This window comes from Coffea arabica, chromosome 4e (genome assembly GCF_036785885.1).
Source record: "Coffea arabica cultivar ET-39 chromosome 4e, Coffea Arabica ET-39 HiFi, whole genome shotgun sequence".
Classification (NCBI taxonomy): Eukaryota; Viridiplantae; Streptophyta; class Magnoliopsida; order Gentianales; family Rubiaceae; genus Coffea; species Coffea arabica.
Genome location: NC_092317.1, coordinates 7,894,638 through 7,921,303, shown reverse-complemented (window position 1 = coordinate 7,921,303; position 26,666 = coordinate 7,894,638). Strand labels below are relative to the sequence as shown.

The 26,666-nt window shown below is 36.0% G+C and overlaps 3 protein-coding genes across 18 annotated transcripts; 1 reads left to right on the top strand and 2 right to left on the bottom strand.

Moving 5' to 3' along the window:
- Nucleotides 1-94: 94 nt before the first annotated feature.
- LOC113742911 (sialyltransferase-like protein 2) lies at nucleotides 95-7,467 on the bottom strand. 2 transcript variants are annotated; one of them, XM_027270935.2, is made up of 13 exons: nucleotides 6,993-7,467; nucleotides 6,829-6,902; nucleotides 5,308-5,397; nucleotides 4,932-5,009; nucleotides 4,204-4,304; nucleotides 3,443-3,635; nucleotides 3,245-3,335; nucleotides 3,091-3,155; nucleotides 1,947-2,101; nucleotides 1,760-1,841; nucleotides 1,289-1,398; nucleotides 1,112-1,203; nucleotides 638-825 (listed from the first exon to the last, which is right to left on the bottom strand). In XM_027270935.2, the coding sequence occupies exons 1-12, from the start codon at nucleotides 7,096-7,098 to the stop codon at nucleotides 1,116-1,118; spliced, it is 1,233 nt and encodes a 410-aa protein (XP_027126736.2). In that variant the 5' UTR covers nucleotides 7,099-7,467; the 3' UTR covers nucleotides 638-825; nucleotides 1,112-1,115. The 2 variants fall into 2 exon arrangements, with proteins under 2 accessions (XP_027126735.2, XP_027126736.2); XM_027270934.2 differs by lacking the exon at nucleotides 1,112-1,203 and having other exon boundaries at nucleotides 95-825; nucleotides 6,993-7,460.
- A 228-nt stretch (nucleotides 7,468-7,695) lies between these two features.
- On the top strand, nucleotides 7,696-11,316 carry LOC113740606 (probable plastid-lipid-associated protein 8, chloroplastic). Of its 3 annotated transcripts, none has more exons than XM_072047477.1 (5): nucleotides 7,696-7,943; nucleotides 8,601-8,724; nucleotides 8,965-9,144; nucleotides 10,615-10,715; nucleotides 11,051-11,316. In XM_072047477.1, exons 1-5 carry the CDS (start codon nucleotides 7,743-7,745, stop codon nucleotides 11,117-11,119), a joined length of 675 nt encoding a protein of 224 aa, XP_071903578.1. In that variant the 5' UTR covers nucleotides 7,696-7,742; the 3' UTR covers nucleotides 11,120-11,316. The 3 variants fall into 3 exon arrangements, with proteins under 3 accessions (XP_071903578.1, XP_071903579.1, XP_027123956.1); XM_072047478.1 differs by having other exon boundaries at nucleotides 7,697-7,943; nucleotides 11,064-11,316; XM_027268155.2 differs by lacking the exon at nucleotides 11,051-11,316 and having other exon boundaries at nucleotides 7,700-7,943; nucleotides 10,615-10,991.
- A 9,383-nt stretch (nucleotides 11,317-20,699) lies between these two features.
- On the bottom strand, nucleotides 20,700-26,179 carry LOC113740599 (basic helix-loop-helix protein 80). Of its 13 annotated transcripts, none has more exons than XR_011813556.1 (12): nucleotides 25,579-26,179; nucleotides 25,247-25,441; nucleotides 24,950-25,015; nucleotides 24,786-24,854; nucleotides 24,612-24,698; nucleotides 24,288-24,473; nucleotides 23,994-24,126; nucleotides 22,903-23,272; nucleotides 22,494-22,553; nucleotides 21,969-22,049; nucleotides 21,757-21,875; nucleotides 20,700-20,903 (listed from the first exon to the last, which is right to left on the bottom strand). XR_011813556.1 is itself a non-coding variant. In XM_027268150.2 (8 exons), exons 1-7 carry the CDS (start codon nucleotides 26,011-26,013, stop codon nucleotides 24,034-24,036), a joined length of 1,131 nt encoding a protein of 376 aa, XP_027123951.1. In that variant the 5' UTR covers nucleotides 26,014-26,179; the 3' UTR covers nucleotides 22,679-23,272; nucleotides 23,994-24,033. The 13 variants fall into 13 exon arrangements, 1 of the variants encoding a protein (XP_027123951.1); XR_011813557.1 differs by having other exon boundaries at nucleotides 21,782-21,875; XR_011813554.1 differs by having other exon boundaries at nucleotides 20,700-21,875; nucleotides 21,969-22,118.
- Nucleotides 26,180-26,666: the final 487 nt, after the last annotated feature.

Below are 26,666 nucleotides of genomic sequence, written 5' to 3'. Positions count from 1 at the left end.
CCCCCCTTTGTAATCCGATTGAATCAGATAGCGTCGAGTGAGAGCCTATAATTTGCCTTCAATTTGATCAAAGGGGAAGGTGAGATCTAATCCATGAAACTAAAATCCCAAGGCAGTAATTAAACATTCAACCTTTGACCAATCCAACAAAATAAAAATCCACATCGGGAACTAAGGGCAGTGTACATTTAAGATAGTACTGTGACATCCGTAAGTGTGAGTTTTACATGTCAGGCGTAAGTGTGAGTTTTACACGTCAGGCTGTTCGTATTAGTTGCAATGAACCGGCTATGCTAAGGAAACAATGGACGAATAAGGGTACAAGTATCAAACCTGTAACAACCAGTGCAACAGAAATCAAGCGCCAAAACTGAAGCAGTAGCCACCAACGTTCATCATATCCTTCCCTCTAATCATCGAAATTCTCTCCACAGCAAAACAATCTGCATTTCACTGACCAAAATGATCTGCATTATCAACTAGCGGTAGTGGGAGAGTGCCATGAAAAATAAGTGAACATGGCAGTTTCACTTCTGCAGCCTGTAAAAGAACAGGTAGTTCATTTTCCCGACCATCCAAATCTCATGCAGCGTTGTCAAAGCCTGATACGCAGAAGTCAACCAATGAACTCAATCTCTTGGAACTGTGCAAAGCAGACCATGTCCTGGATTATGTTCCAAAGGATACATAGTGGTAGCTTTTGCATATTTTTGATGCTCAATTACTGCACTTCTTATGCTCAAATCCCTTGTAGCCTTTCTTGATGATTGCTTCTTGATAATGGAACACCCAGAGAGTGGATCTCCAGATCCTGCCCCAACCCTCCTATTCACATGAGCAATATGCTGAATTACAGAACTGCTGCAATAACTAGTTTGAAAGCATTTGATTTGTAATGAAAGAAGTAGAGAAACAAGAGGGTATAGGCATTCAAAGAGATCCAACTGAGTTCCATGGTTGATAGCATTAAACCTAATGTAACTAGAGAAAATGGTGAAAGAAGGGAAATATAATAAGGATCCTTGGCACATAATACAGAGCATACACCCTAAACCAGTAACAAACTTTCCGTTGTCAGCACCCCTAGTATATTGAAAGTATTAGCACAGACCTTGTCAGACAAATAGCAAAAGGCCCGTAGAGAGCCATTTAACAAGAAAAATGCTGATGCCTTCCATCATTTTCTTCCAACAAGTCCTAAAACTATGAAAGATAGAAGAAAAGGTTCAACTGCAAAAACTAACCATAGAGATGATAAAGAGAAGGAAACAACTGAAAGTTAGGTTACCTCAATAGTTTCTCTGATGCAATTCTGGCAGCAAGTATTAATCTACGGTCTGGTACCCACTTCACAGCACGATTAGGATTGGCACGCATTGGTGAATGAATTCTGATAAGCTTACATAAAAAAAAAATGGAAGTGATCAACAAAGGAATATCCTCGAGAAACACACATTAAAGCATGACAGAGTGATAGATATGATTCTGGTAATCATGTTCATCTTCCAAGCAAGCAGTTTTCCCTGGAGAATGATTCACTTTGCCCAGTGTTGTTTGGCATTCACGCATTTTAATTCACAGACCACACACTATTGGCAAAAGTAAACAGAATAACTACATATGATACATATATGAAGTCTATATTGCAAAAGCTTGAAAATTAAAACATATCTCAAATCAGTTTGATTGTCTTAAGGCAATTCTTTACTTGGAGGGAAAAGAACTCGAATTTAGAAAGATAAAGAATCTATAGACTTACTCCCAGACATTCCATCATTTGGTAATAAGCCCTGCCCTGGAGAGGAGTATGACCTTGTCGAGACTCGGAGAAATATCGCGTCCTAAAATGAAGTTTGATATACTCATGAGTTAATACTATCTTACGATTGTTAAAAATCAATGAACTACCAAATTCCACTCTTACAAGTGTCTCAGTCACAACATACCACTCTTTATAGCCAGGATCAACAGTAAAACCATACATGTCTACACTATCACAGATGGAGAGTGCAAATTCGAGTGCCTTCAGCCCTGTACCTTTTGCTGCTGAACCAAAGGATGCACCCAACATGAGATATATTGGGTTGAGAATTGGAACTTCCTATAGATCACAAAAACCGAAAAAACTGAGAGCATATTAGGGCGTAACAGGACAAGGGGCAAAGTCCAAGACGTCAAGTTATTGACTGCTATACTTTTCTCATCAAGCAAGTTGTTAACATGATATGAATTTGGAAGGATAGGTTCCAAGAAAAAAAAAGGACCAGCGAAAGAGGATTCCAGCAAAATAAACATGAAAATGGACAATTATATTATCAAAAGTTAATTGATCATATGTGAAAACTAGCCTTTCCATTCGTATCCCTCTCCTTAAAAGAATTATTCCATTTAAAAATGCAAAATTAGATAAGAGAAATTAAAAATGCAATCCATTCATCCACCTTGTACAAATGCAGAAATTAATGTACACAAACATCTCGTTGTGTGACTTTCACTGTTCTTTATAATCTGTAAGATTGGCATCTTAAAGACACTTTAACTTTACAGTCATGATATCAAACATATTCCAATCATAAAAAATTTCCAGAGGGCAAAACATCAAATCCATAATGTCAAATAGCTTTATCATTTTCTAGGGCATCTTTCAGAAGGTTACTTCCTCAGAAAACCTGAGTCCTTTTAAGATATAAACCACTTCAACAAACAATTGGTAGTCAATACCATCATTGTCAAGATTCTCATAATTGAAGAACTTGACATTCGTCTTCTTTTAGGTAGCACAGCTGCCATCATTATACTCAAGCTAATTAGTTCTCATAACAAGAACAGCACCTTTACTCAAAGTGTATTTATTAATCAGTCACATGCATTAGTCCCACACATACACTTAAATATAATTAGTCACATCACAATCGCATGCCATTTGTCCCATACATAAATTATTCCTCATGTGACATCAGACCCCTAAAGTTTAAAAGATAAACAGCATTCCTCCATCCAAATCCACCTCCACAGATGACAACTCCAATGTTATTTATATTAGAAAGTCAAACCAGAAGTTGTTTTAATTGAAAGAGAAAATGTACAAACCCGAATCATTTTGTTCATGATGTCATGTATCGTTGTTTTGATTATGAGAACCTCCTTTCCTCTCTCTGCATGGTCAAAATCTTTAGTTAGTTGCAAATAGCAGAGGGAAATAAAAACAAAAAGGCCCGTGCAGAGAGCAGAACAAAGTAAATACCATATAATTCTGCGACTTTATCAAGGGCTTTGGCAGATCCTCTATTCAGAAGACGAAATGTACTTTTTGTACCCACATATTCTGTAAAGTTCTGCAGATCAACAACAATAGAATGTATTAGCTAGCACTTTATTAACCAGTTGACAACACAAAAATACCAACAAAAGTGGATAAAATCCACAAGGTAGCTATACAAACCTGGATTGGGGCTCCATTCTCCCTGACAACAGCATCATAACCATCGATTTCCTTGCCAAATTTGGTCTTCAATAGATCTCCAGAATTACCAATGACAGCACAGCTGCCAAACTGCCTTGGCAAATAGGGCGGTCTTTCAGGAAGCACCAAAGAAAGTTTCTCCTCACAGAGTGTTCTATTTGCACATTGATTTCTGTGAGAGAAGACATGAAGAAATTGGAGTTTACATGACCAGCATAACACAAAAAGCATTATTTACCCATACGACAAGGTATATAATGTTGAATAAGCACTTGCAGAGGAACTTGAAGTTTTCCATCATGATCTAACCTTCCTATTAATTTCTAATTGTTCCATTCCAAAGGTTAGAGATTCTCTAAACTTATCTCTTGTTAGGTAAGAAAGAACCGGGAAAGTATGATCCTTTAACAGATTTTACAAGCATTACTGGAGAGAACAGAATACAAGCATCTTATGAAGTTCCAAGGGAAGATCAGAATAATTTCATGCTATTGATGCAACTATAAATGTTTTTTATTGCTAAATCAAATTAATTGCTTGAAGGTAGTTTTACATCCATGCACACTCAATAATACATATATCTACACCACTCATTTTCATTCCTAATGACATATTACAATTGCTACAACATTGAAGAACAGCAACACCACTTTAGATTGATATCCATGTCTAATCACCATATTTCTTTCCTTGACTTGCTGGTTATCCTTCTATAAGTTCGATAATCTAAAGATACTTACAAAAGAATTCCTTTGTTGATCCTCCGCCAGGCATACTCCTTCCATCCATTCGGTAAAGCATCAATGAACTCTCTCGTAAGTATTGTGGTGCTGTTCCTAACCTGAGCAAGTCATCTCACTAAATAACAAATAAATGGTAGCACATAAATAGCACTCCAAACAATCTAAATAAAACATCTTTTAGGTCAACTTGACAAGGATAAGCCAAAGAACATAGGAAAAAAATTTGACTTTTAAGCTAAAGGAGTTAATTGATACACTTGGAAAATAATGGTGAGTAACAATCTTAATGGTTCAAAAGCTGAAGAAATTATAAGCCGAATGCTCCCAATATGATTTTCATGCAGTTGTGACTAGTCCTATAACTAAAGAAAACAGAAAATTTAGTGTAACTTTTGGGTAAGAGTTGACTATCTTCAAGAACACTGAGATGGGTTAGTTTTTATCTGCATGTTATGTTCATTTTCCATGTTGTACTGCATCAACGTTTTATAGAATTGTAGGAATTCTCGCCAGTTAAAAGTAACTTAAGAGGGTTTTGTGCACTCTTCCAGTTGTCGCTTGTAAAGTATTACAGTCATATGCTCATCTTGACCTTTTCCCCGTGACATATCTCCGTAAGTGATTAATTGTGCATGTTCTGAAAGGACTCTATAATGATTTCAAAGCTTGTATCTGAGAAACAACACAGAAAAATGAATCACAGACAATTACGCATAAATACTGACCTGTTCCCATGTAGCCACAGCTTCACATAAATTAAACTCAAATGACAAGCCTTCAAGTTCCCCTGTTTTTGGATCTTTCTGTTCAATTATCCATCAAAAAGCCAAAATTAGCTACCAAGATAGCATATCAAACTACAACAAATTCAGTTTCCGTTCTTTCTGCAGTAGGCACTGTTTCCGTATATACAAATACAAAACTATCTCGTCGAGGTCTTATAAAAAATTTAGTGCCCTTAAGATAGGATCATGGAGCTGTCTTGTCACTGTCAAAACTTTTTCAGTTACAGTATAGCTGAACTCCGAAGAGACCATGCACTGAAAATATCCAAGGATCGGACGAAAGATAGACAATTGTTAGCAAAATGAAGGGACCTACCCATTTGGGAAGAGTGTCACTAGGAAATCTTAGTGTAACATCACAGTAACCCCTGCCACTGAGAGCTTCTAATCCTAATCCATTAGCACTCTGCATGGACAATTAGTCTGATGAGTAAATCGAAGAGGCATTATTTGATAGTTAGAAGATAGCAAGAAAGCATATTTTAGGCATTTTCCAAGTTCTCCACAGAAACATAAGGGCAAAAATTGCTAACTCAAGTTTAGAAAACCCAAAAAACAATGGATATCCAACCATGATCTTACATCAACACCATGTGGATCTGGGAGTATACACACACACACACACATACATATACATACATACATACATACATACATACATATATACACATACATACATACATATATATATATATGCATGTGTGTGTGTGTATTTATATATGTAGATCCTATCTACCAAATTTTAAATCTGTCAAAAACAATGAGAGATTGGCACCACAAGCCAGGCTTTTTTCAGAGTTGGTTATACTGATGAAATTTTCCAAGCAGATCTTTTCAGATTTAAATCATGCATATACCATTTCAATTAAAGATATTTTTCTAACTTATCTGGTTTTATCCATTTCTGGATCATTACACACTATCTTTTTCAAGACCATCTTTTTATTCTACAATAAAACATTTCCATTATGTGTTTTTTAACCATATTTGGCAATATTTACTTCTCCCCTGATCCTAGGAACATAGTTTTTCTACATAGGATACAATATCAGTTACTTATGCATTCAAACTTAAACTCTGAGAAACTTAGGACAGGTTCGAGTATTTCATGTCCACAAAAGCTTAAAAGATGTAATAACTCATGAAAATATCATCAGTATACATTGACCACAGGCCAAATATTCAAGCTACGGAAATTAAAAGGCATTGTGCTAAAGAACAACAAAGATGCTCATGGTGTATGTTGAGAAAATGCAAATCACTTGATCAATGACCAAAAGCTACAAAGTGTGAAATTAAGGAACAAAAAATCTATATTGAAGCATAAAATCAATGACCAAACAACAGACATATCAGAGCATGAAATCAAAGAACAAGAAAGATACACATTGTGTACAATTGAAAAACAAAATCAACTTGGAAATCCAAAAAAGACTGACAAAATTCTCACTCAAGCAATGGTAGATATGCAATTACTATGTAAATGTATACTTATGTATACACAAATGCATGTTCATACACATGATAAGCTCTACTACTTCAACTCATAAATCATAGAAAACACAACAAAATCTCCCAACAACAATAGAATACGACTGCAGCATCAAAAGTTTCTTCCTGTTGACTATTTAAGCTTTTTCCACAAGCCAAGACCATTATTTGCCATGGTCGATTCCAGTTCCCAGAAATTTAGTCTTTATATCCCAGCCAAATAGAATTTAACAACACTCCCCACAAAAACACAAAAAGAAGGACGAAAAACACGAAAATTTTAAAAATAAAAAATAAGACTTGCGTTCCTAGAACTTTTAATTAAAAAAGAAGAAGAAGAACTAACCACACATTTCTGGAATGTAGTTCGCAAATTGCGTAAAGCCTCCACATCCTTGTCCGACAGATGAATTGCAGCATCTGTATCCATCCATTTACACAGAAATTAATCAACAATTAAAAAACATAAATTAAGAAAGCGAACCACAGAGAGGATCATTCATTGAGTACTTTGGAAGGAGACGCCATTGATGTAGATAAGGCCATTGAAGTAGATAAGAATAGCCGTCAATCCAGAAGCTAAAGCTATAGCAAACGCAAATCTTAACAGCTTCATCACAGTTCACTAGCCCTAATTTCTCTGTTCTTTTCGATATTTCCTATCCTTCTGTCTATATACACAACACGTATGTATTGATCTGTGGAGACGTGCGTATGAATTTATAACTAAAGAGAGTATTGGCACTGACGGAAGTTCAGATGAGTCCTGCCGCCGTTTAGTTGCCGGCGGTGGTGCTGTGACCCAGCACAGACAGCTGAGGAAAGAAGCCGAGGGATTGAAGTCTGAGTTCCCCAGGGAGCAGAGAAACGCAGTAGATCTCAAGGGGGAGAGATCGGTCGAGAAGAATTCGGACTTAAGAGAAGAAGCGTGTAAGCGAGTGTTAGCTACAAAGCGCTTCTCAGCATGGGTCCTTGAAGGAGTGAGCTAAAACCACTTGGTCTATATTTTGGTTTTTTTTTTTTTGGCCTTTTTCTTTTCCCTACTAGAAAATTAAATTTTAGGTCCAAATGCGGACCGAACATCCCAAAAAAAAAATTTAATAAAATGGAACATTGCCAGCCGACGTGGCACCATCACATCCACAAAACGGATTTCAAGTGGGCCCCGTTCCTGATTTGCTTCACTCCATTCGACCACTAGAAGAATAACATGGGAAAAAGAAGTGAAAAATATCGACAAAATATATAGAATAAGGTTCAATGGCGACTGCTTGTGCTTTGACGCCTGCTTCTGCTGCTGTCATCAGAGCTCCCCGGCTGCAGCTCGTCCGATCAAATAAAAGTTTGAAGGTTTTGCCGTTGTACCAGAGAGGCGCTGGTCGCATTCACGCTTCTTTGTCAACTGCAGCGCCTTTGTCATCAGCCAAGCCAGATGACCTTGTGGCCTCCATTCTTTCCAAGGTTTGTGCTATGATAGTGTATAATTTATTCAATTTCTTTGTCTTAGTTTAAAGGATGAATTGGCATTCTTGGGCTGTATTTGTTTTTTCTTTCTTTTTTGCTCAATAATTTGCAGAGTTGATTTGGTTAATTGAGTTTTGGCCACTGCTTGGAGATTTTATAGCGTATGGTCATTTTCTTTAGGTAGTTGTATGAATATATGGATTATGAATTTGTCAAAGATGGTTTAATACTTCAATCTCAAGGATGGGGAATAAGAAGAGAAAAAAGAATAAAAGGAAGAAGGAAATGGAAATGTATCGCTTTAAAAAAAATTCTTTATTTTGGAAACTTACCTAAATTAACTTCAGGATTGGCACAGTCTTGTGCAAGATTGAATTTTTAGATCCAGGGTTGAATATAAGACTAATGGTTCTATTAGAATTTTAGATTAGTTTAGTGCAGGGAAAAAAATTTTTGAGTGCTACTAAAAGTTCATTGTCTTGTATTTGATTGATTTTAATCAAATAAGAAGTAAAGTTTATTATGCATGGTGGATATTTGAATGAATATCGATATCAGTGTTTTTGTGACAGAACTATTTTCCTCTTGTTTACTACAATTAAACATTCTGCAGTTGCTCATTATGAGGTCAATACAAGTCTTATTACATGATAGGTTATGCAAACAGACAGGGGTGTATTGCTGATGAGGAATGAGCATGATAAAGTTGCTGAAGTAGCCCGTGATTTGCAGCAGTATTGTGTGGATGAGCCAGTAAAATGCCCTCTTATTTTCGGAGGTAAATGATCCTTGTTGATGTGTTATTTGTACGAACAGCTGATGTATGTCCTCTGTTGTATGGTATTCATGCATTTACACGTGCCACTTGTCCATTTAGTTGGTTTGGATTCTGATGCATATTTTACTATTATTATTGTAGCAGTAGGAAAATAAATAAGCAGAAAGAATTTAATTTTGATATTTTCTGATTAAGAATGTAACATTTGAATGTGCAAATAATGAGCCAAGTTCTTTGCAGAGTGGGATGTTGTGTATTGTTCGAACCCTACATCACCAGGAGGAGGCTATAGGAGTGCAATTGGCCGCTTATTCTTCAAAACAAAAGAAATGATTCAGGTTGTTGAAGCTCCTGATATAGTGAGAAACAAAGTGTCCTTCTCACTTCTAGGGCTTGTTGACGGGGAGGTCTCTTTAGAAGGTAATAAACTTGGTTTACTCTTCAATTTTGTGTCTTCCTCCTTATCTGTGCTAACTCTGGAAACTTTTTTATTGGATCTTTATTCAGGGTTTCTTCCGAAAAAGTATTTTAACATTCCTGAGCATGTTACATTCAGTCATTGCAAATATAATGTTGTGTTCATGCTCAGTTTCACATGCATTTAGAGTGAAGCTTCTATTGTTACGTTTCAAGTTGTATGATAGGACACCCTTGCCATGAATTTTTGATGGTTGTTTAAAAGGCCCATACAGACACAGAAATGCACCACTGTCATAAACTTGAATATAAGCTTTTGAGTCATAGTTGAGGCTCATTGGTTGGGTAATTACAATATTTGAGCTGGTTTTATGCGAAATTGCACAATAAGAGCGACATAGTTGTTTGAGAAAGTACCTTAAAGACTGCTTGGAATATTACATTATGTCCAAATTTTCCAATATTAGCCCTAATAGTGTTTAAGTGTACTAATGTTGTCAAGGAATTGGATATCCTTTTTTTTTTTTTTTAATTTTCCTACCCCTCCCCACACCCTTCCACCCCCAACTGCCAAGCAGAAGTTAGCATCCTGTTTCTGCGGTCCTGTTATGCCTCAGCCAGTGCAGTGGCAAATTTGAATTGCAGGAATTGATTGGTGCACATTAATATAATCAGAAAATAGATGGAACAGAAAATTCTGGTGAATGTGTGATGCATACATGCTAAACAAGTAAAAAGGGATGCTCATAGTCTAACGTCAATTGCAACTTAGACCTACTCCATTGTTACATATAAGCTCCAATTTCTTCTGCAGCCAAGTTGATTTAAAAAAATTTTTTTTGTCACTAACAGGTGTAGATGATAACTGCACATAAACTTGGCATCCAAATAAGCTAAAAATCCTGTGTAATAGTATGCTTGAGACAGGCTTGCTGAAGTCAGAGATGTAGTGACTCAAGCCTGTGAATAAGAGGTGTAGATGATGCTTGCACCTAAACTTGGCATCTGACTAAGCATACGATTTTGTGCATTTTTATGGTTGAGACAGACTTGCTTAAGCCAGAGATGTATTGACTCGAGCCTGTGCTTGTAACAGTTGAAGAAAATTTGGCTCTTAGCTCCAGTTTGCACCTTTATGGGGCATTGTAGATGGTATTTTGTCTGTCCCCATCCTCTATCCCCGCCCCCAGCCCATCCCAAAACAAAGAAAGATTATTCATGGACCCCAGGTGGCAGTTGCAGGATTGCACCTCTTAGCTTTTCTTTTCCAAAGATGCTTAACATTATCATCTGTACTAAGGAAACTGCCATGTCATTCAGTAGTTAACAACGATTAAGCTTTTTGTTGGTGCTAGTAAATGACAATGGGATTTATTACTAGTTATAACTGACTGCACTTGTTAGGCTGCTCCTCTTTCTATGCTGCTTTGCAATCCATCCATTTATCCAACTAAATTTTCGTCTCATATGCAGGGAAACTCAATGTCCTGGATGAAAAGTGGATACAAGTGGTATTTGATGCACCTGAACTTAAGTTTGGAGGACTAGAGTTTCGGTATGGTGGTCAGAGTGAGGTAAAGCTAGAAATCACATACATAGATGAGAAGATTAGGTTGGGAAAAGGCTCTAGGGGTTCTCTATTTGTCTTCCAAAGACGCAAATAACCACAACAAAACAATCAACTTGCTGTAAATTAGTACTTTGACGTTGTGGACTCCACACAAATGATGAAGTTGATTCACCTAGAAAGTAAAGAACAAGCAAGTAGCAGATATGTTTTCGAGCTACTATTGTACTGAAGAACTTTTTACTTGATTCAACAAAATAATAATGTATGTGTTGTAACAAAATTCTAAACTGGATGCAGCCTAACCAGAAAATTGAGTATATCTTACCTGATCAAACGTAGGGAATCTCTGCAGAAAGACAGCATTCATTGAGCCAGGATCGACTATTAGTGTCCTTAAGATGTGCATAACAGGATTTGGACACTCCATTGAGAGGTATGGTGATCTTTTGGCTGTTCCTGATGTTTTGCTAAGGTGAAAAAAAAAAAAAAAAAAAGATACAGAAGTCTGTCAGTAATCCAGTTCTTTGTTTGACAAGTGATGTGGAATAGTCTTCATAATGAATAGATCATTAAGCATGGGCTAAAATGCTGTTTGTTCTCTTGTACATCTGAGGTTACCTCCTTGAACGATCAATTTGTGTCAAACTGCATAGGAAGTATCTTGACATGTTGAGATTACTTCTTTTAACACCTCGAAGGTAAAGCTTGCAAAATAATCTGGAAACTAATCTTCCTTCTGACGAGGCAACTACTGATCCTGTTAGGATCAATTGATGTGGATTGACAAAAGTTTGATTTCTCTTGGGATGAAAAGGTAACTTGAACTCAAACTCTCATTACTCTTGCATCCTTTGCTTATGGTCATTACATGGCTTTTGCCCATTCGCTAAACCAGAACATTGGGGGGTTGTTTTTCTTTTTCTTACTCCAGCCAGATGAATGATAACCTAGATCAAGTCTTAAAAGAATATGTACATATAAAAAAAAAAAAAATCAAAGGAATATCCAACGTAAAAAGCTTGTTAGAAAAGCCTCTGGCCCATTCTCCTGATTGGTTTTATAAGTAGCAAGGAGTAGAAGCAAAAACTTGGCATGTTTGATCCACGCCTTAATGCCACGAAATTGGGTGGTCCAGAGATGGCTTTACTACCCCATTTGTCCCTCCCTAAAGGACTGAAAGCTCTCGATAACAGTCCCATCCAGACATATTAATTCCTCCTCCCTCCTCCGGGGTCGAATAGGTTCTTCACCTGCCCACAACAAGGTATGGTCCCTAACCCTAACTCATAATATCCAAATCAATCAGTCAAACTCTTTACAGATATTTTTTCCTCTCCTATATAATATGTACTTTTGCCATTGAAAAATGAATGTCTTCTTTGATTTTCATATGTATATATCAATAAAATTTTCAAGTCTTTGAGAAAACCCTGATCTACTAAATCAATGTAATAAGATATGCACCTCTATATATAGTATTCCCTGATGATCATCCTTTCTTCTTTTTTTTTGATAAAAAGAGAATTTTCATTACTAGGAAATCGTCCAATAGCAAATGATTGATAAAAGTAGGGAAGGAATTCTAAAGGGATTCAACAAAATCAGAAGATTTGGCATCAAGAGTCATGAATTCATGAGGGACTTCATTTGCATCCCTTGAAACCCAATTTACAATAACAGAGCTACTGTATGCCAAACAAATGCGAATGTCATGAATCAAAGTTTTATCATCTTGATCAAACTAATTTGGGATTAAGCCAAAGATTACTTTATGAGCGTTAGTTGAGATCCAATTATTCATCAGGATTGGTCGCTGAATTTGGTCTTGTACCAACAGAAGAGAACACAATACAATGCACTAGAGCATCGCGTGTAGCTTTCAAAGTTGTACCACCTTCGACAAGTCGGCAAATTGGACAACGCCGCTTGTAGCTAATGTTTCGTTGGTAAACATATTGTGATTGATGACAATCTATTTTGTTCCTATCGCCAATTTGAGTTTCATCAACTGTACATTCAGTTGATGTAATTTAATGTCCTCTAGATATTTTTGTTAGAATTAAGTTGATTCCACTATTTTTTTTTTTGTTTTAAATTATTTTTTTCTAACAGGGTAGAGGTGGATTTAAGAAGCGGAAAAGCAGAAGGGGAATTCGAAATAAACTGATCTCACTAATTTTAGTCTTAGCTCATTTAACTTTCATATGCATGATAGTTGGAGGAAAGCAAGTGATTATACGAGTCCAGAAGTACTTTAAAACAAGTGTAATACAACCTAAGCTTGTGTACTTTTGAGGGGAGTTGGATTTTGAGAGAATTGCAATTTTCAATAGAAACCATTCACTTTTTCATCCCATCTTCTCTTGGAGCCAAATCATCGTCTACTTCTAAACTTAATATGGATCGAGCGGTTCTATCAAACGGGAGAAGTGGCGTGTATAGAAGGTTAAAGGCCAACCATGAATACCGATGGGGCTCGAAGAATACTGACGAGGCTCGAACCTACATGGCAGTACTGTGTTTTTGGCTGCATTATGGCTGGTACAGTTTATACTGGTAAAAATGATAGTGGTCCTTCAGCGCGGCTAAATTTCTCCAGCTCTTGATTCCTGAAAATCGGTTTGTGTACGCGGAAATATAAAGAGTCCAAGTCTAAGGATCCTCCGGCTAGATAATCCACCAAAATTCAAGGTCTTGGTTCTGATAGCAACTTACAGAATGTGGACATAAGTAACGGATCTTTTTCCTTTTTTACTGATTGTGATTTTTTTTTTTGCGCTATCAAGAAAATTGCTTCTTTAGAAAATTTTTTTATAAACGCTTCCTGAAAAGCAAAAGCTACCTCATTTTAACAAAAATTATTCGTAGAAAGAAATTTTAACTTTTAAATCAAAATTTTTATGGCGCAAAAACATTTTCGGATGATATGCATTATTTGTCATAAAAAATATGAAAGAAAATTTACAGAAAAGAGTGAAAAACAACCATCAAGCAAGTGGGATCAAGAGTTTAGTCCAGATTTGGACAGCCCATGTCTTAGATGCTACACATGAGGACACTGCGTACCTTATTGAAACAACAGTCAAGCAAGTGGGATCACACTCTCTCTTTGGACAAAGGAGACAAGGGAATTCAATTGCAAATGATCCTTGCCATGAGGGGTAGCTAGCTCCTTCCTCGACCGGATGGAATGTTGTGGACACTGGATTTGCTTATCTGCTCATCTTTATCCTTAATCTAATAATGAACAAAGATCATAAAATAAATTTTGAGTAATTCATAAAGGAAAATATACATCTAAAATTCACAAAAATGCACTAAATATGGATATTGAAGTTGTTATAATTTGCAAAAGATTAGCTTAATATTAAGAGATTAAATGTGTCACATTGATATTCCGAGTATTTCAAGCACGAGTCTTAAGAGACTAAATACCTCATATTGATATATCAAGGATTTCTAGCCACACTGATAAAATTTTGGACCACTCTACTGATTGCCAACTAATTTTAAGATGGAAGTTTAAATTCTTTGTCACTTAAAGTGCTCCTTAATTGCCAACTAAAATAATTATATATGAAGGTAAACTAGTCATACATATGTATGATTTATTCAAGGGTAAGCGTTGTATGGAGCTGCCGAGAACACGAGCCCCCACTGTTTGTAATCTTCTGCTTCCGAGTAGCAAGAGTTGTGGTCCAAGTTATTTTCTTGCTCAATTCGCTTTGAGTATAGGCAACAATGAGGTGAGGACTTGGGCTTGTTTTGGCAGGAAATGTTTGTTTGTGGTGGGGGGGGGGAGGGGAAGGAAAGAAAAGGGGAAAAAAAGAATAGAAAAGAAATCAATAGAAAATGTAGGGAAATGGTTGTGGTTGTTCGGTTATGTGATTGAAAGAGATGGTGTTGATGGAACTTAACAGTCTTCTTGTTTGCTTGTGCCATTAAGTTCTGTGGATCTTTCTAACTCGTATTTTTTCTGCCAATGAAAAGAAATAAATGAAAAGGACAATAAGGTGAGATTTAACACAGGAAAAGACAGCAGCTAGAAAGAGAATCTTGTGAAGAAGGAGAATATATTTTTCGTTTGATTGTTATGTACCGAAAGGAAAAACAATATGTGTAACCCGAAATTTCTCTATATTTCAGTTCACTTTTTGTATCCTTGACTTTGTCTTTGTTTTCACGCTGTCACTTGCAGAATGAACTTCATTTTAGGTAAACCGCTCCATTAGCATTTCCGGGAAAGTGCTAATTAGGGTAGGAACAATCTTATCCAACAAACTGGATGAGCAAAATAGATTAAGAGCAGTATGTTGTTTTCTGCTAAAAATCTGACTTTATTAGAAATTGTTACATACTTTTTGGTGTACAGAAAATTCTTTATCCTAACTTTTGAATCAGACCCTACTATCTTTTTTGGCTTTTGTTTAAAATGCTTGGAAACTACTAACATTGGTCCACATAATATGGCACAACTGTGGCACTAAAGCAATGGAGTACATGAATGGGCGAAGGAAAAAAACTAGTCAATAGCTACTTTAGTTTCATAGTATCATATAGCACATATTGACTAGGTGTACATGAATTAGGATTATACATTTATCTTTGAGATTCAACTATTTAATTCTCTGAGTTTTTGTTTCTATAAGCAATTTCTTGCCCCAAAATAGGTTGAAGGTTTTAATAGTTTGCATCTTCAAATGCATATGTAGTTTATAATCCAAGCGAATATTTGGGTTTGTTATTTTTGTTAGCTCTTCTAAAAGGTCTTCTCCTTCCAGCCAAACTTTTCTTGCAAATCAAAAAAAAAAATGGGAAAAAAAATTTCCCACGGACTTCATTTTATCTATTCGACCTTTTAAGTTTCATGTATCAAGTTTAGGCCTGTCAACGGTCCGGGTCTAGACCCGGATTCGACCCGGATCTATCAATTTTTTACGTGTCCGGGTAGGGATATAATTCCATTACCCGAACCCGAATCCGAATCCGTTTTGTCAAACAAAAAAACGGGTCAAATACGGAATATATCATTCCGGCCCGTATTTGACCCGTATCCGGATATAAAATAGATATATATATACCAATAATATATCCCAAATTTATACCCCAAATTTACTTCTATACCCCAAAGGCCCAAACAACTAAATATTATCCACGGACATGCAGAGCCTTTGGCATATACAACACCTGTTGCAAAAGCATGAATTTGAATCTTACAAAAAGTATTTATCAATGCTAAACATTATATCTAGAAGATGTTAATTAACACATGCAATATAGCCCAGCTAAGACTTTAACCAAGTGACAACATTGAAATAATACTTGTTGGACAAAATTAAATTGACCTTTCTTAATAAAAAAAAGTAGTACTTTTTCTAATTTTGTTGTAAAACAAGTTTTAGCTATTTTTTCGGGTAGACCCGGACCCAGATCCGGATTCGAGTAGACCCGTCGGATCCGGGTCCGGAACATAGAGTAGAAGACCCGTCGGGTAAACGGACCGGATACGGAACCGGTATAGTAGTAACAAGTCCAGGTCCGGAATAATGAATTCCGGCCCGGATTCGACCCGGTGACAGGTTTAATCAAGTTTCCAAGAAAATCTACATCATATGAAAGGAAACCCTCGTTTTAAGTCAAAATTCAGGGATCATAATCTATACATGTTTGGCCAAACTCATGAAAACCAGAACTTGCAGATTAAGTTTTAATACTAGCCAGCCAAGATATATATGGAAAAAAAACTGAAAATTCACATCACATATATACTTCTCATGGGCCTGCATTAGCATCAAGTATGATATTCCCTACCCATGACATGGGATCGTGACTCGTCAAAAACACTCTCCTAAATGACTAGGAGAAGTGGGATTATGGACAACAATGACTTTTCATGTCATATTTACACACTTCATCATCATCAATAAAAAAAATATGGCAGAATTCTCTAGACATAAAGTGCTTCTGCATGGTATGCTGTTCAGTTGGCAAAAAAAATCGTAGTTTGGTCCACCCTAGTCTCGTCAAATTTTGGGGTCTCATATGCTTTCAACAATTGACATGTCTTTTTTTTTTTCTAGTAAATTCGTTTATTTTTCTTATGTATGTGAAAAAGGTTGGCATGAAATTAGTGCTTTTGCCACATTGTGATTGTATATATAGATGCAAGCTGTGTGATAGTGTTAAATTATAGGATTAATAATCACCTATTGATAATAGAGGATATATTAATAGTCGTGAGTAGGGGTGCAAACGAACCGAGTTCGAGTCGAGTTTTGGCTAATCGAGCCGAGCTTGAGTTAATTTTGTGAAGCTCGAACTCGAGCTCGAGCTCGACGAGCTCAAAATATCAAGCTCGAGCTCGAGCTCGACTCAAATTCGAGTCGAACTTAAAAAATAAAAAAATAATTATTATTATTTTATTTTTTAAAAATAAAAAATAATTATTTATTTTTAAAAATGAATAAAACAATAATTTTTTTAACAAATAATAAAATATTAGGAATATATATGTAATTTTACTATTAAAATAAAAAATAAAAATTATATATAATTGAGCTCGCGAGCCAACGAGGCTAATGTTTTTTAGCTTGAGCTCGAGCTCGAGATCGACTTAATTAGCTCGAGCTCGACTCGAGCACGTATTCGAGCCGCTCGCGAGCCGCGAAACACCCCTAGTCGTGAGGACTAGTGATCAGGGAGTTGAACTATGGTAGATCAGGGTTCGATCCAGACTAATAGGTTGGAGATAGGGAAGGAATAGGAGAGTGAGGGGAGAGGTAGGAAAAAAGATGTATGAGGTGCTACATATTTTATGAAAATCAATGCTCAATCAAGAATTTAAAATTAATAGAACAAATGTGGACACGAAATATGACGAGTACATAGACATTATACAATGATTAATGGCATTAACAGATATTTTATCATCAGAATGAAAAACAAAGGACATTGAAGTAACGTTCACAAGATAGTAGGGTTGGGGTTGATAATTGATTAGGTTCTGTGTGTATATCAATCCAAATTAATAGGACACTTTGCAACATCCTTTGCTTCCACGTCAGATGATATGTGGATGCTGATCTGTCAAAAGAAAGAATAATATAAAGCCTAAAGCATTCATTTTCTGATCAGGGGACATCTTGAGTGGAAAGTACAAAGAAGATGAAAAAGAGAAGGAAAAAAATATTAAAGAAGCCAGGATTGGTGATTTTAATAACGCAACGTGTATTCCATCTATGGTTCAGTACTTTCTTATCCTGGATGTTGTCGAGCCTTAATATGGAAATGATCGGTCATTGATTTGCACATTGCAGCTAATCGCAAATACTAGAAGAAGGTTGGGAAATTTTTCTGCAGACTCTCAATTGTCAGGCTTTAAGTTCTGACAAAGAAATGTCAATCTCCATTTTATTGCATTTCCAGAAGACACAAGAACAGTACTTAATATCCTATGCTGCTGATTTGTTACTTCCTTTGTTTTTGTTTCAGATTGGCAATTTCAAAAGACAAGGGTTTATTTAACAATTGTCCTTGGTCGCCAGTTGTCCTTACTCAACTTAGTATTTTTGAAATAGGGAAGATGAACATTCAAATATTCATGAAAATGTGTAAAAATATGAGAGAACAATAATGATTATGATACCATACATATAGCAAATTTCATTAACAGATTGTTTGAAATCGTTCACTATGATTTGATTTACATTACTGCTTTAATGGTAGGTTAAGCATGCATTAGAAATTACAGAGATCATGCATTAGAAATTACATATCTGCAATTTAACATATACAATAAATCCGAAAAAATTAACACCAGATCTGAAAAAATACAAGAAATTTCACAATTATTTTCTAATAGATAAATCACTGCAATTCCCTTCCGTGCATGTTAGTAACTAATGTCCTGGTATTAGATTTTTAATTCATCTGTTCGCCAATAATTTTTACGCTCATGATTTGCTTTAATAGACTTTCTGATACCCTTATTCAACTTTGGCGTGATTGCTCTTTTCAACTTCCCTTCTCTTTGGATCTTAGCTTAATTTGTCCTGTTTTATTGAACAATTTCGGCTTGTAACAATGAATCTTTCACTGTGGACGCAATTTTGATTTGCACAAATGTCACTTGCCAAAATTGGAAGTGCATGAACCATGAGTACCAAATCCCTCCAGCCTATCAACTTTCCTTATCTTTGAAATATAAAGCTCGTACCTCGAAATTGCAACTCTATTGTCAAAGATAATTTGTACCAAAACAATTTTGTCGTTGACGTGCAAGAAAATCCAATCTGGCAAGATATAACGGCTTCAGGTGGTGGAATTGAACGTATCAAACACATAGCCGTTTTATTTTTTAGCACACAATTATTGATGCCAATTTCTTCATGTTTAAGGAAATTTTCCAACAAAGACAATTGAAAAAGTTGGAACATCCATTTTTTTCCTTAAGCTAGTACATGGCCACGATGCGTGGCGCATAGGGCTGTCAACGGGCCGGGTCCGGGCCGGAATTCATTATTCCGGACCCGGACCCGAATTACTATCCCGGATCCGGACCCGACCCGTTTACCCGACGGGTCTTTTATTCTATGTTCCGGATCCGGATCCGGCGGGTCCCGGATCCGGATCCGGGTCTACCCGAACAAATTTACCAAATTTTATAATTTCTAATAAAAATGAGAAAAAAATATATTTATAAACTAATTTCTAACTAATGCAAAGAAAAAACCAAATAAGAAAAGAAATCAAATTAATTTTATTAAAATACATCACCCTAATCAAATTATATTGATAAATATATATTTTTTAAATTATTAATTCATTTATATCCGGATCCGGGTCTAATACGGGTCGGAATACTATATTCCGTATCCGACCCGTTTTTTGTTTGACAAAACGGATCCGGATCCGGATCCAGGAAACGGAATTAAATCCCTACCCATACCCGCAATAATTTCACGGATCCGGTCCGGATCCGGGTCTAGACCCGACCCGTTGACAGGCCTAGTGGCGCAGACCTTGTTCACATGAAAAAGGTGTGGCTAGTTAAAGAAGAATAAGGGTATAAAAGAAGAGAAATTAATCCATTTGCATAAGAATTGTCATCATGGATTTCAAAATCGAAAACGTTTTTAAACGATTATTTTCCAATTTCAATGTTAAGAACCATTTACTGCCTCGATCAAGCACTTAACCAAGCTTTAATGTTCGACCGATCCAAATCAGGAATTCACTTGTATTATTATATGAACATTAGAAATATAATTTCCTCATAAATTTATTCTTAGACTCCAATCTGAGCCAATGATCATAATGGCCAGAAAGCTTAAAGAAGCAAGTTTTTGGTTCAATCAATAGCAGACAGCAGTCTGACTTAATCTAAGAAATGGGACCAAATGATGAACATATTGATAAGTTGGTGAACTGCACATATGTTGGAAGCAATTTTTTTTTTTTCGCAACGATAATAGTTGTATCATCTATTCTAATCTAATTTAGGGAGAGGGGGAGTATAATCAACGGAAAATCCAGTCCAAGAAAGCCACTCAAAAATAACAGTCACAATTAAGTAGGGTTACCAACAGCCCAAGAAGCTGTTGGCCTGGAAGCAATAATGATTATGGCAACATTTACAATCCAGTTGGCAGTACTATGCTATTTTTAACAATTAATTTAATTTTTTTTCTTTCAGAAATAGAAGAACAACAAAATAATATATGATAAGACATACACTTTTAAGACAATTGCAACGTATTAAAGTGACTAAAAATTTGCAGAAATATATTGGTGGTGGGGGCATATTTGTTCATTGACTTGTCTTATCTTTCATCTCTAGGAAGAAATAGTTGGGACCCTAGTCATGGAAATCTCGGCAGCTGGAGGAGCAGCAAAGGCCGAGAAGCTAGCAACACGTCAAATGTAGCTAAAAGCTCTTAGATGATAATAATTATTGTAACTATGATGACTCATGGATAACGAGACTCTCTTTAGTAGAACATTCTTGGATTGGATTAAAAGAAAAAAATCCACGTAAAAATTATTGCCGACTTCTCTTGCAAATTTGTTAAAGTAGTTCCCCTAGTGGTAACAGTGATTCTTTGGAATACAAATGTCTCAGGATCGAAATTGTTCCCTAGGCATCCTGTGACTCGCTTGGGTAAATGTTGCGTGGGGCTGCAGCGTTGCCCTCCTGTTTGGTGTGCCGGTTCGGATCCAAAGGATTCAGGTCGAAACATGATTCGGGTTACCGGAAAAAAAAAATTTTGTTATAGTAGGAAAAATGTAAAGTTTCTAAAATTTACAGTACTTCACTTTTGATAATAATTTCTACACTATTATGATCTACAGTTTTATTTGCATGTGGTTAGGCACCGTTTGAATTGAAGGAAAAGAAAGGATACCAATAGAAAATAAAGAAAAGAAGAGTAGAGAAAAGTGGCTTTCATCCATCTTATTTGAATTATGTAAGAAAGGAAAGAAATATTGAATTTTTGTTTGGATTGAAGAAGAAAAGAAAGGAAAGGAATAGATCAAGTGTTACTTTACTGGAAAAGATATGAAAAATTTTATCTTTAAAAAAAATTTAAATTATTTAAATTAATTTAGTTTTATTTTCCTCTTTTTTTTGCCCCACTTTTGAACGAAAACCATAATTCAATAAAAATAACTAGCCCTCCCTATCCTTTTCTTTCCCTTCTCAAATATCAATCCAAATAATAGAAACCAAATCCCTCCAATTCTTCTCCTTTCCTTTCCCTTCCATTCCCTCATTCCAAACGGTGCCTTACTATATCTAGAACTTCAAAAAGGTAGTTATGATAGTGCCAAAGACTTTACAAGTCATTTATGTCAAAAGGAATTGTGATGATATTATTTATGACTAGAATGATATGTTCATTATATACAAAAAAACAAAAAAAAAAAAGAAGATTGGCATAATTGCAATAAATTTCTAGTGAGACAAATATAATAATGCATGACTTTTTTTTTTTTTTTTTGGTTAAGAAAACGATAGTAATTCTTCAAGAGAGAATGTAAATAACTGATCAATCAGAGTAAAATGCTCACAACCGGTGCCAACCAGCCAGTTATTAATAACACGAGAAACACAGGTACCACATGGAATGTCCGAAGAGACTCCACTCCACTTGACCATGTCAATCTATTGAACATGAAAGTCAGATGGTTATGCCAATGAAGTAATGCAGTTCAGTTTACCTTGTCTGATATGGAAATAAAGACTTAATTATTCTACCTGATGATTTTTTAGGTCCACCATGTACAATTTCCCCATTCTTGCCGCTTGCTGTCTTGACAAGCAGTACGTCTCCAGATGCTGTTTTTCACCATGCCATCAAAGTTTCTTCAGTTCAATTTGCTCCAAATTAATCTTAATTCAGTTTAGCTTGGAAAAGAAATGAAGAATCAGTAGACATAAAAACTACTACTACTACTACATGAAGATCTGGATTATTAGAGAGTTGGATGATACATTTTTAGGGTTTTAACTTCTTTACATCATTCAGTAATTTTACAATGACTTATCAGGTTAACTAATTTATATGATGGTGGAACCAAGAAAAATTTGTTTGCCATAACAGAAAAATACACATACAATATTAAATTTCCTTTCTTGCTCTTTTTTTTTTCCTTCTTCTTCTTCTAACCATTACTATACGGGGTTTTAAAGTCCATTAATCTGGGTTCTTGCATTCGTTTCCAGGGTAAATCTCTATAGATTATCAGTCGTTTTAAGATTAAGAATCAATTGGTTGTTTACCTGTTTTCATGCTTCCCATGGTTACTGTCTTTTCAGTGGTGAAAGAAATAATTCATGGACCTGTCAATAACCGTTAGGTCCGTTACTATGATTCATTTATCAACACGCAGTCACACAGTTGAATTGATTCCTTCGTACGAAGCCATATGATATGGGATGAGTCTTGTCACGTCAGTACCAAAAAATGAAACAGTAATAGTAGCAGACTCGCAGTGCAATTCAATGTAACAAAGGGACAAGAAAACTACAACGGTAAAAACTATCTTCTATAACAGAATTACAGTGACAATACTAAGAAGAAGAAACGCAGGACTACTAGACTACTACCAGTAAGTTACATGCAACTCAATATTATGATACCTTAACAGATTCTTTTACAACTGTTTACATTATATTTTCTTGGATTTACCTCATATTAAGTACATATGTAAAGCCAAGTCTCTAGCTAGGAATTTGTGCTTCTGACAGTTGGGAGTCAAATTAGACAGGAACAAAGGATCTGAAAAAGATCTAGTCTTGTTTGGTCGGTTGTGTTTGTCCTTGTGTGTCCATTGATTTCTATCCTCTTCATGCCCTTTTACTTTGCTTTTCTTTTTATTCATGTGATCAGAGAGATAGAAGACCCCATTCCTCCAATGAATTCAGAATCCGAGCTTTGAGGTGATCAAAGTAATATGCAAGCTGAAACCCTTCTCCATTAGAATTGATACTAACGAATAAGAAACTACAGTAACATTTGTCTGGCACTACCTTTTTGCCCTTCACAAATCTTGACAAACCTGTGGTCATTCATCAAAAAACCAGGAGCAAAATTACCAAAAGAAGAAAACATACAAAACCTGCAACAATTCTCTGTTTTTTTAGGGTTATATAGCTAATACTTGTATCTATTTGTTCTTCTTTTCCTTTTTTTTTTTTTGGATAATTCGTGCAAGTAAAATTTCTTCCATTGAATGAGACATGGAGGTAGTACGTAGGACCATATGAGACTCTGTGTGCCTTGTCGCATTATCTCTAAACAATTGTGGACTACAGAGAAACTCAGGTGTTCAACAAATATTTCGTCAACATAAGTGAACTAATTCAGTTCGGGACTTGATCTTGCAGATTGGGTATTTTATATAATTGTAACATTTGCATTATTATTTATACCATCTGGAAAGGTAAGAGCAATTAAGGCATGTAGGTTTAATAGTTTAAATCTACCTGAGTAATTAATTCCCAAGTGATTAAGCCCTATGCATGCACGTCGTCCGTTCTAATTAGTTTGCTTTATGCTAAACAAAAATGGCATACGGCCCAAATAACCAACTGAGATTTCTCAAATCTCAAATGGTGTGAAAGCCAGGAAAAAGTATTAAAAAATTCAAATTAAGGGGCATGAAAGGAAGCATTTCTGATAATGACTCTATGTACATATGTCTCTTAGCTCATTCGCAGTTGTCACTAATTTTTATTAGCATTTGCTCGTATTATTTGAGACAGCAATTGAAGGCTTACCAGATATGTGTAGGGCAACTCTTGCCCTTTGGTCTTATAATTAATGAAACGAACACAAGTTGTTGTTGAACCCCGTCTGATTAATAAGTTTCTGTCTTCGGTCATCCACATCCCACAAGAGCTGTCCATTTTCCTGAAAGTGATATTTTTGTCTAAGCCACAAAGATACCGACCTGAGCATTTATTTCTCCATGGAAGAAAGAAAATATTCTTTTACTTTAATGTTTCTTTAATTTTATCAATTAGTATATGCTTTTCATTCTACTATTGGTGGCCATGAAAAGTTAAAAGCACCTGAGAGAGAATTTGAGGGATGTGGTGGCTTTGTTGAATTAATAATGCTGAAGCTGAAGAATCCAACTGAGGATAGTCATTGGCAGTATCAGTTCTCAAGCTATTGTTTGTGGCAGAAATGATTGGTGCCTGCATTGGATCACATTGTTGCATATTTTGAACCGGTGATGCCATGTTACTCAGCGTCTGAAGATCTCATCATTAAAGAAAGAAAGAAAAAAAAGACATAATTCATCAGGATAAGTATGGACGACAATGGTGAAACATTCTCTGAAATATAACAACTTGGTACACAATTGTGTTAGAACATTGTGCAACATGTACCGGTTCTGGTCTTGCAATATATGGATCCAAGTCCATGCCAAAATCATAAAACATCGGATTTAGAGAAGCAAGCTTCATGGATAGAAACTGCAAGAATTTGAAATATTTTGCATGGATTATATAACAGCAAGCTTCAAAAACTTTACCAAATAACAAGTCTATCAAAAGTTTTACCTCAACTTGATTTTGTAGGGATTGGACGTAATTGATTATTTCATCCAACATGAGGGCCTTTCCGGTTACCTGTTTATCAGTCGAATTCACTTCAAATTGTCAGAAAAAAAAAACTTTAGCGAGACAAACAAAATAAAGACAAGATGCTGATGAAAAAACTTCACCTTGTCACAACCTGGAACAAGTGCTTGCAATATTTTCATCCTTTCACTGATTTTCTCTCTCCTCACCTGATATCAATTCCAGAAAAAATTTAGCTGATACATGAACTTAGGCACTATTGGGATCCCAACTGCAGTAATTTTGGTTTTGAGTGGTACATGTGACAAAATTTTAATCATGGTTTGTGTGCTAGACAATATAGTTATTGCCTTAATTGTTTATGTCAGAGAAAAGTAAGCATTTAAGGGTTTTTATTTTCAAGAACAATAACTAGCGATGATTATTTAATGGAATTGTACCCTTTCAGCTAGGCTGTGGCTGTCCGTGGCTTGGCCCCTCCTTGCTCTTACGTGAATGTAGCCTGTGGGGGGAGCTTCTTCAGCAGCTTTCTCTGGAACTTTTTTATCCTCATTAGACTTCTTGTCTTCAACCTCTTTCATAATTCTGCCACATTTCCTCTGCTTTTTCCCTTTAGCTAATTGATCTCCTATAGCCTAATTAAAGAACATATAAGACATATAGTCTTGAAACTTAAAATTAAAAGGGAAAAAGGGCTCGTAGATGTATATGAGTAAACAGTTTTGATAGAAAATCCATGATGAAAAATTGAAAAAAAAAATGGATTAAGTACTTTTGATTGAGCAGAATTTACAGGAAGAGGCCCCTTCTTTGTTTTCCTCTTCTTGTCCATGGCTGCAGCATGTACCTTCTGAGTAACTTGCTCCCCACTTTCAAGTTTATCAGTTACTGATGAAGAATCGGTGGAAGTTTTGTTTGTTAAGGACGGCCCATTATTGCTAAAATGAGTAACTTTTGTGCAGCTCTGGTCAAAGATGGAACAAGTACTTTCATTAACATAGGATTTGGAAGGGATTTCCTGATGCAGAAAATGATCAGGCCTGTAGAATTGAGGGAAAGAAGTAGTGGTGGTGGTCATTCTTGTCATGTTTGGCTCCTCAAGAAGGCCTGCAGACATCCTCATTTGGGAGCTGCTTTGCAAAAACAGTCCTGATGATGATTCAAGATGTAAAGGTTGTTGTTGGTGTTGGTAGGAAAAAGTTGCCATTGATGCCTTTGGAGTTGGAAATGAATGAATGGCTTCAAGAGAAAGTGATGGAAGAGACGGATGGAGAAGAGATGGTGTTGGTGAATGATACTCCTAGTTGAAGAGAAGACTGATGTTGCTGCAGTCAAGGAAAAGTTGTGGCTCTGAGACAAATCTCAAAGGTCAGGTCAGGTATATATAAACTCGAAGAGAGAGAGAGCAAGGCAAGAACTTAGCTGAAAAACCATTCTAGCTCATCCTACTCATTTCATGCATTCACACTTCTACTACATTTGACTGGTCTTATCCTCTCTCTCTCTCTCTCGGGTGGTGGCATGATATACAGAAGGCTGTAATAGATTTCGTTGTCACTAAGGTTCTCAAGTGCATGGCTGTTGAGTAATTAATTATGGTCTGTGAAAATTTGGCGAGTCATTATGCATATGCAAAAGTGTGCAAGATTTTTGTCTCAGTAACAAATTAAGTTAACCTAACACATACATGACTTAGTGCTGTACCATATTCAACTGACTTTTCGAAGTTGCACAACCTTTAGTCTTTATTTTCACGAGATTCCATCTACTACAGCTAGTACTAAAATTACATAGGATAAAAATTAAAATTTTTAAAAAAATTGAGCAGGGAGTGGCTGGTTATCCCCTTTACCACTCCGT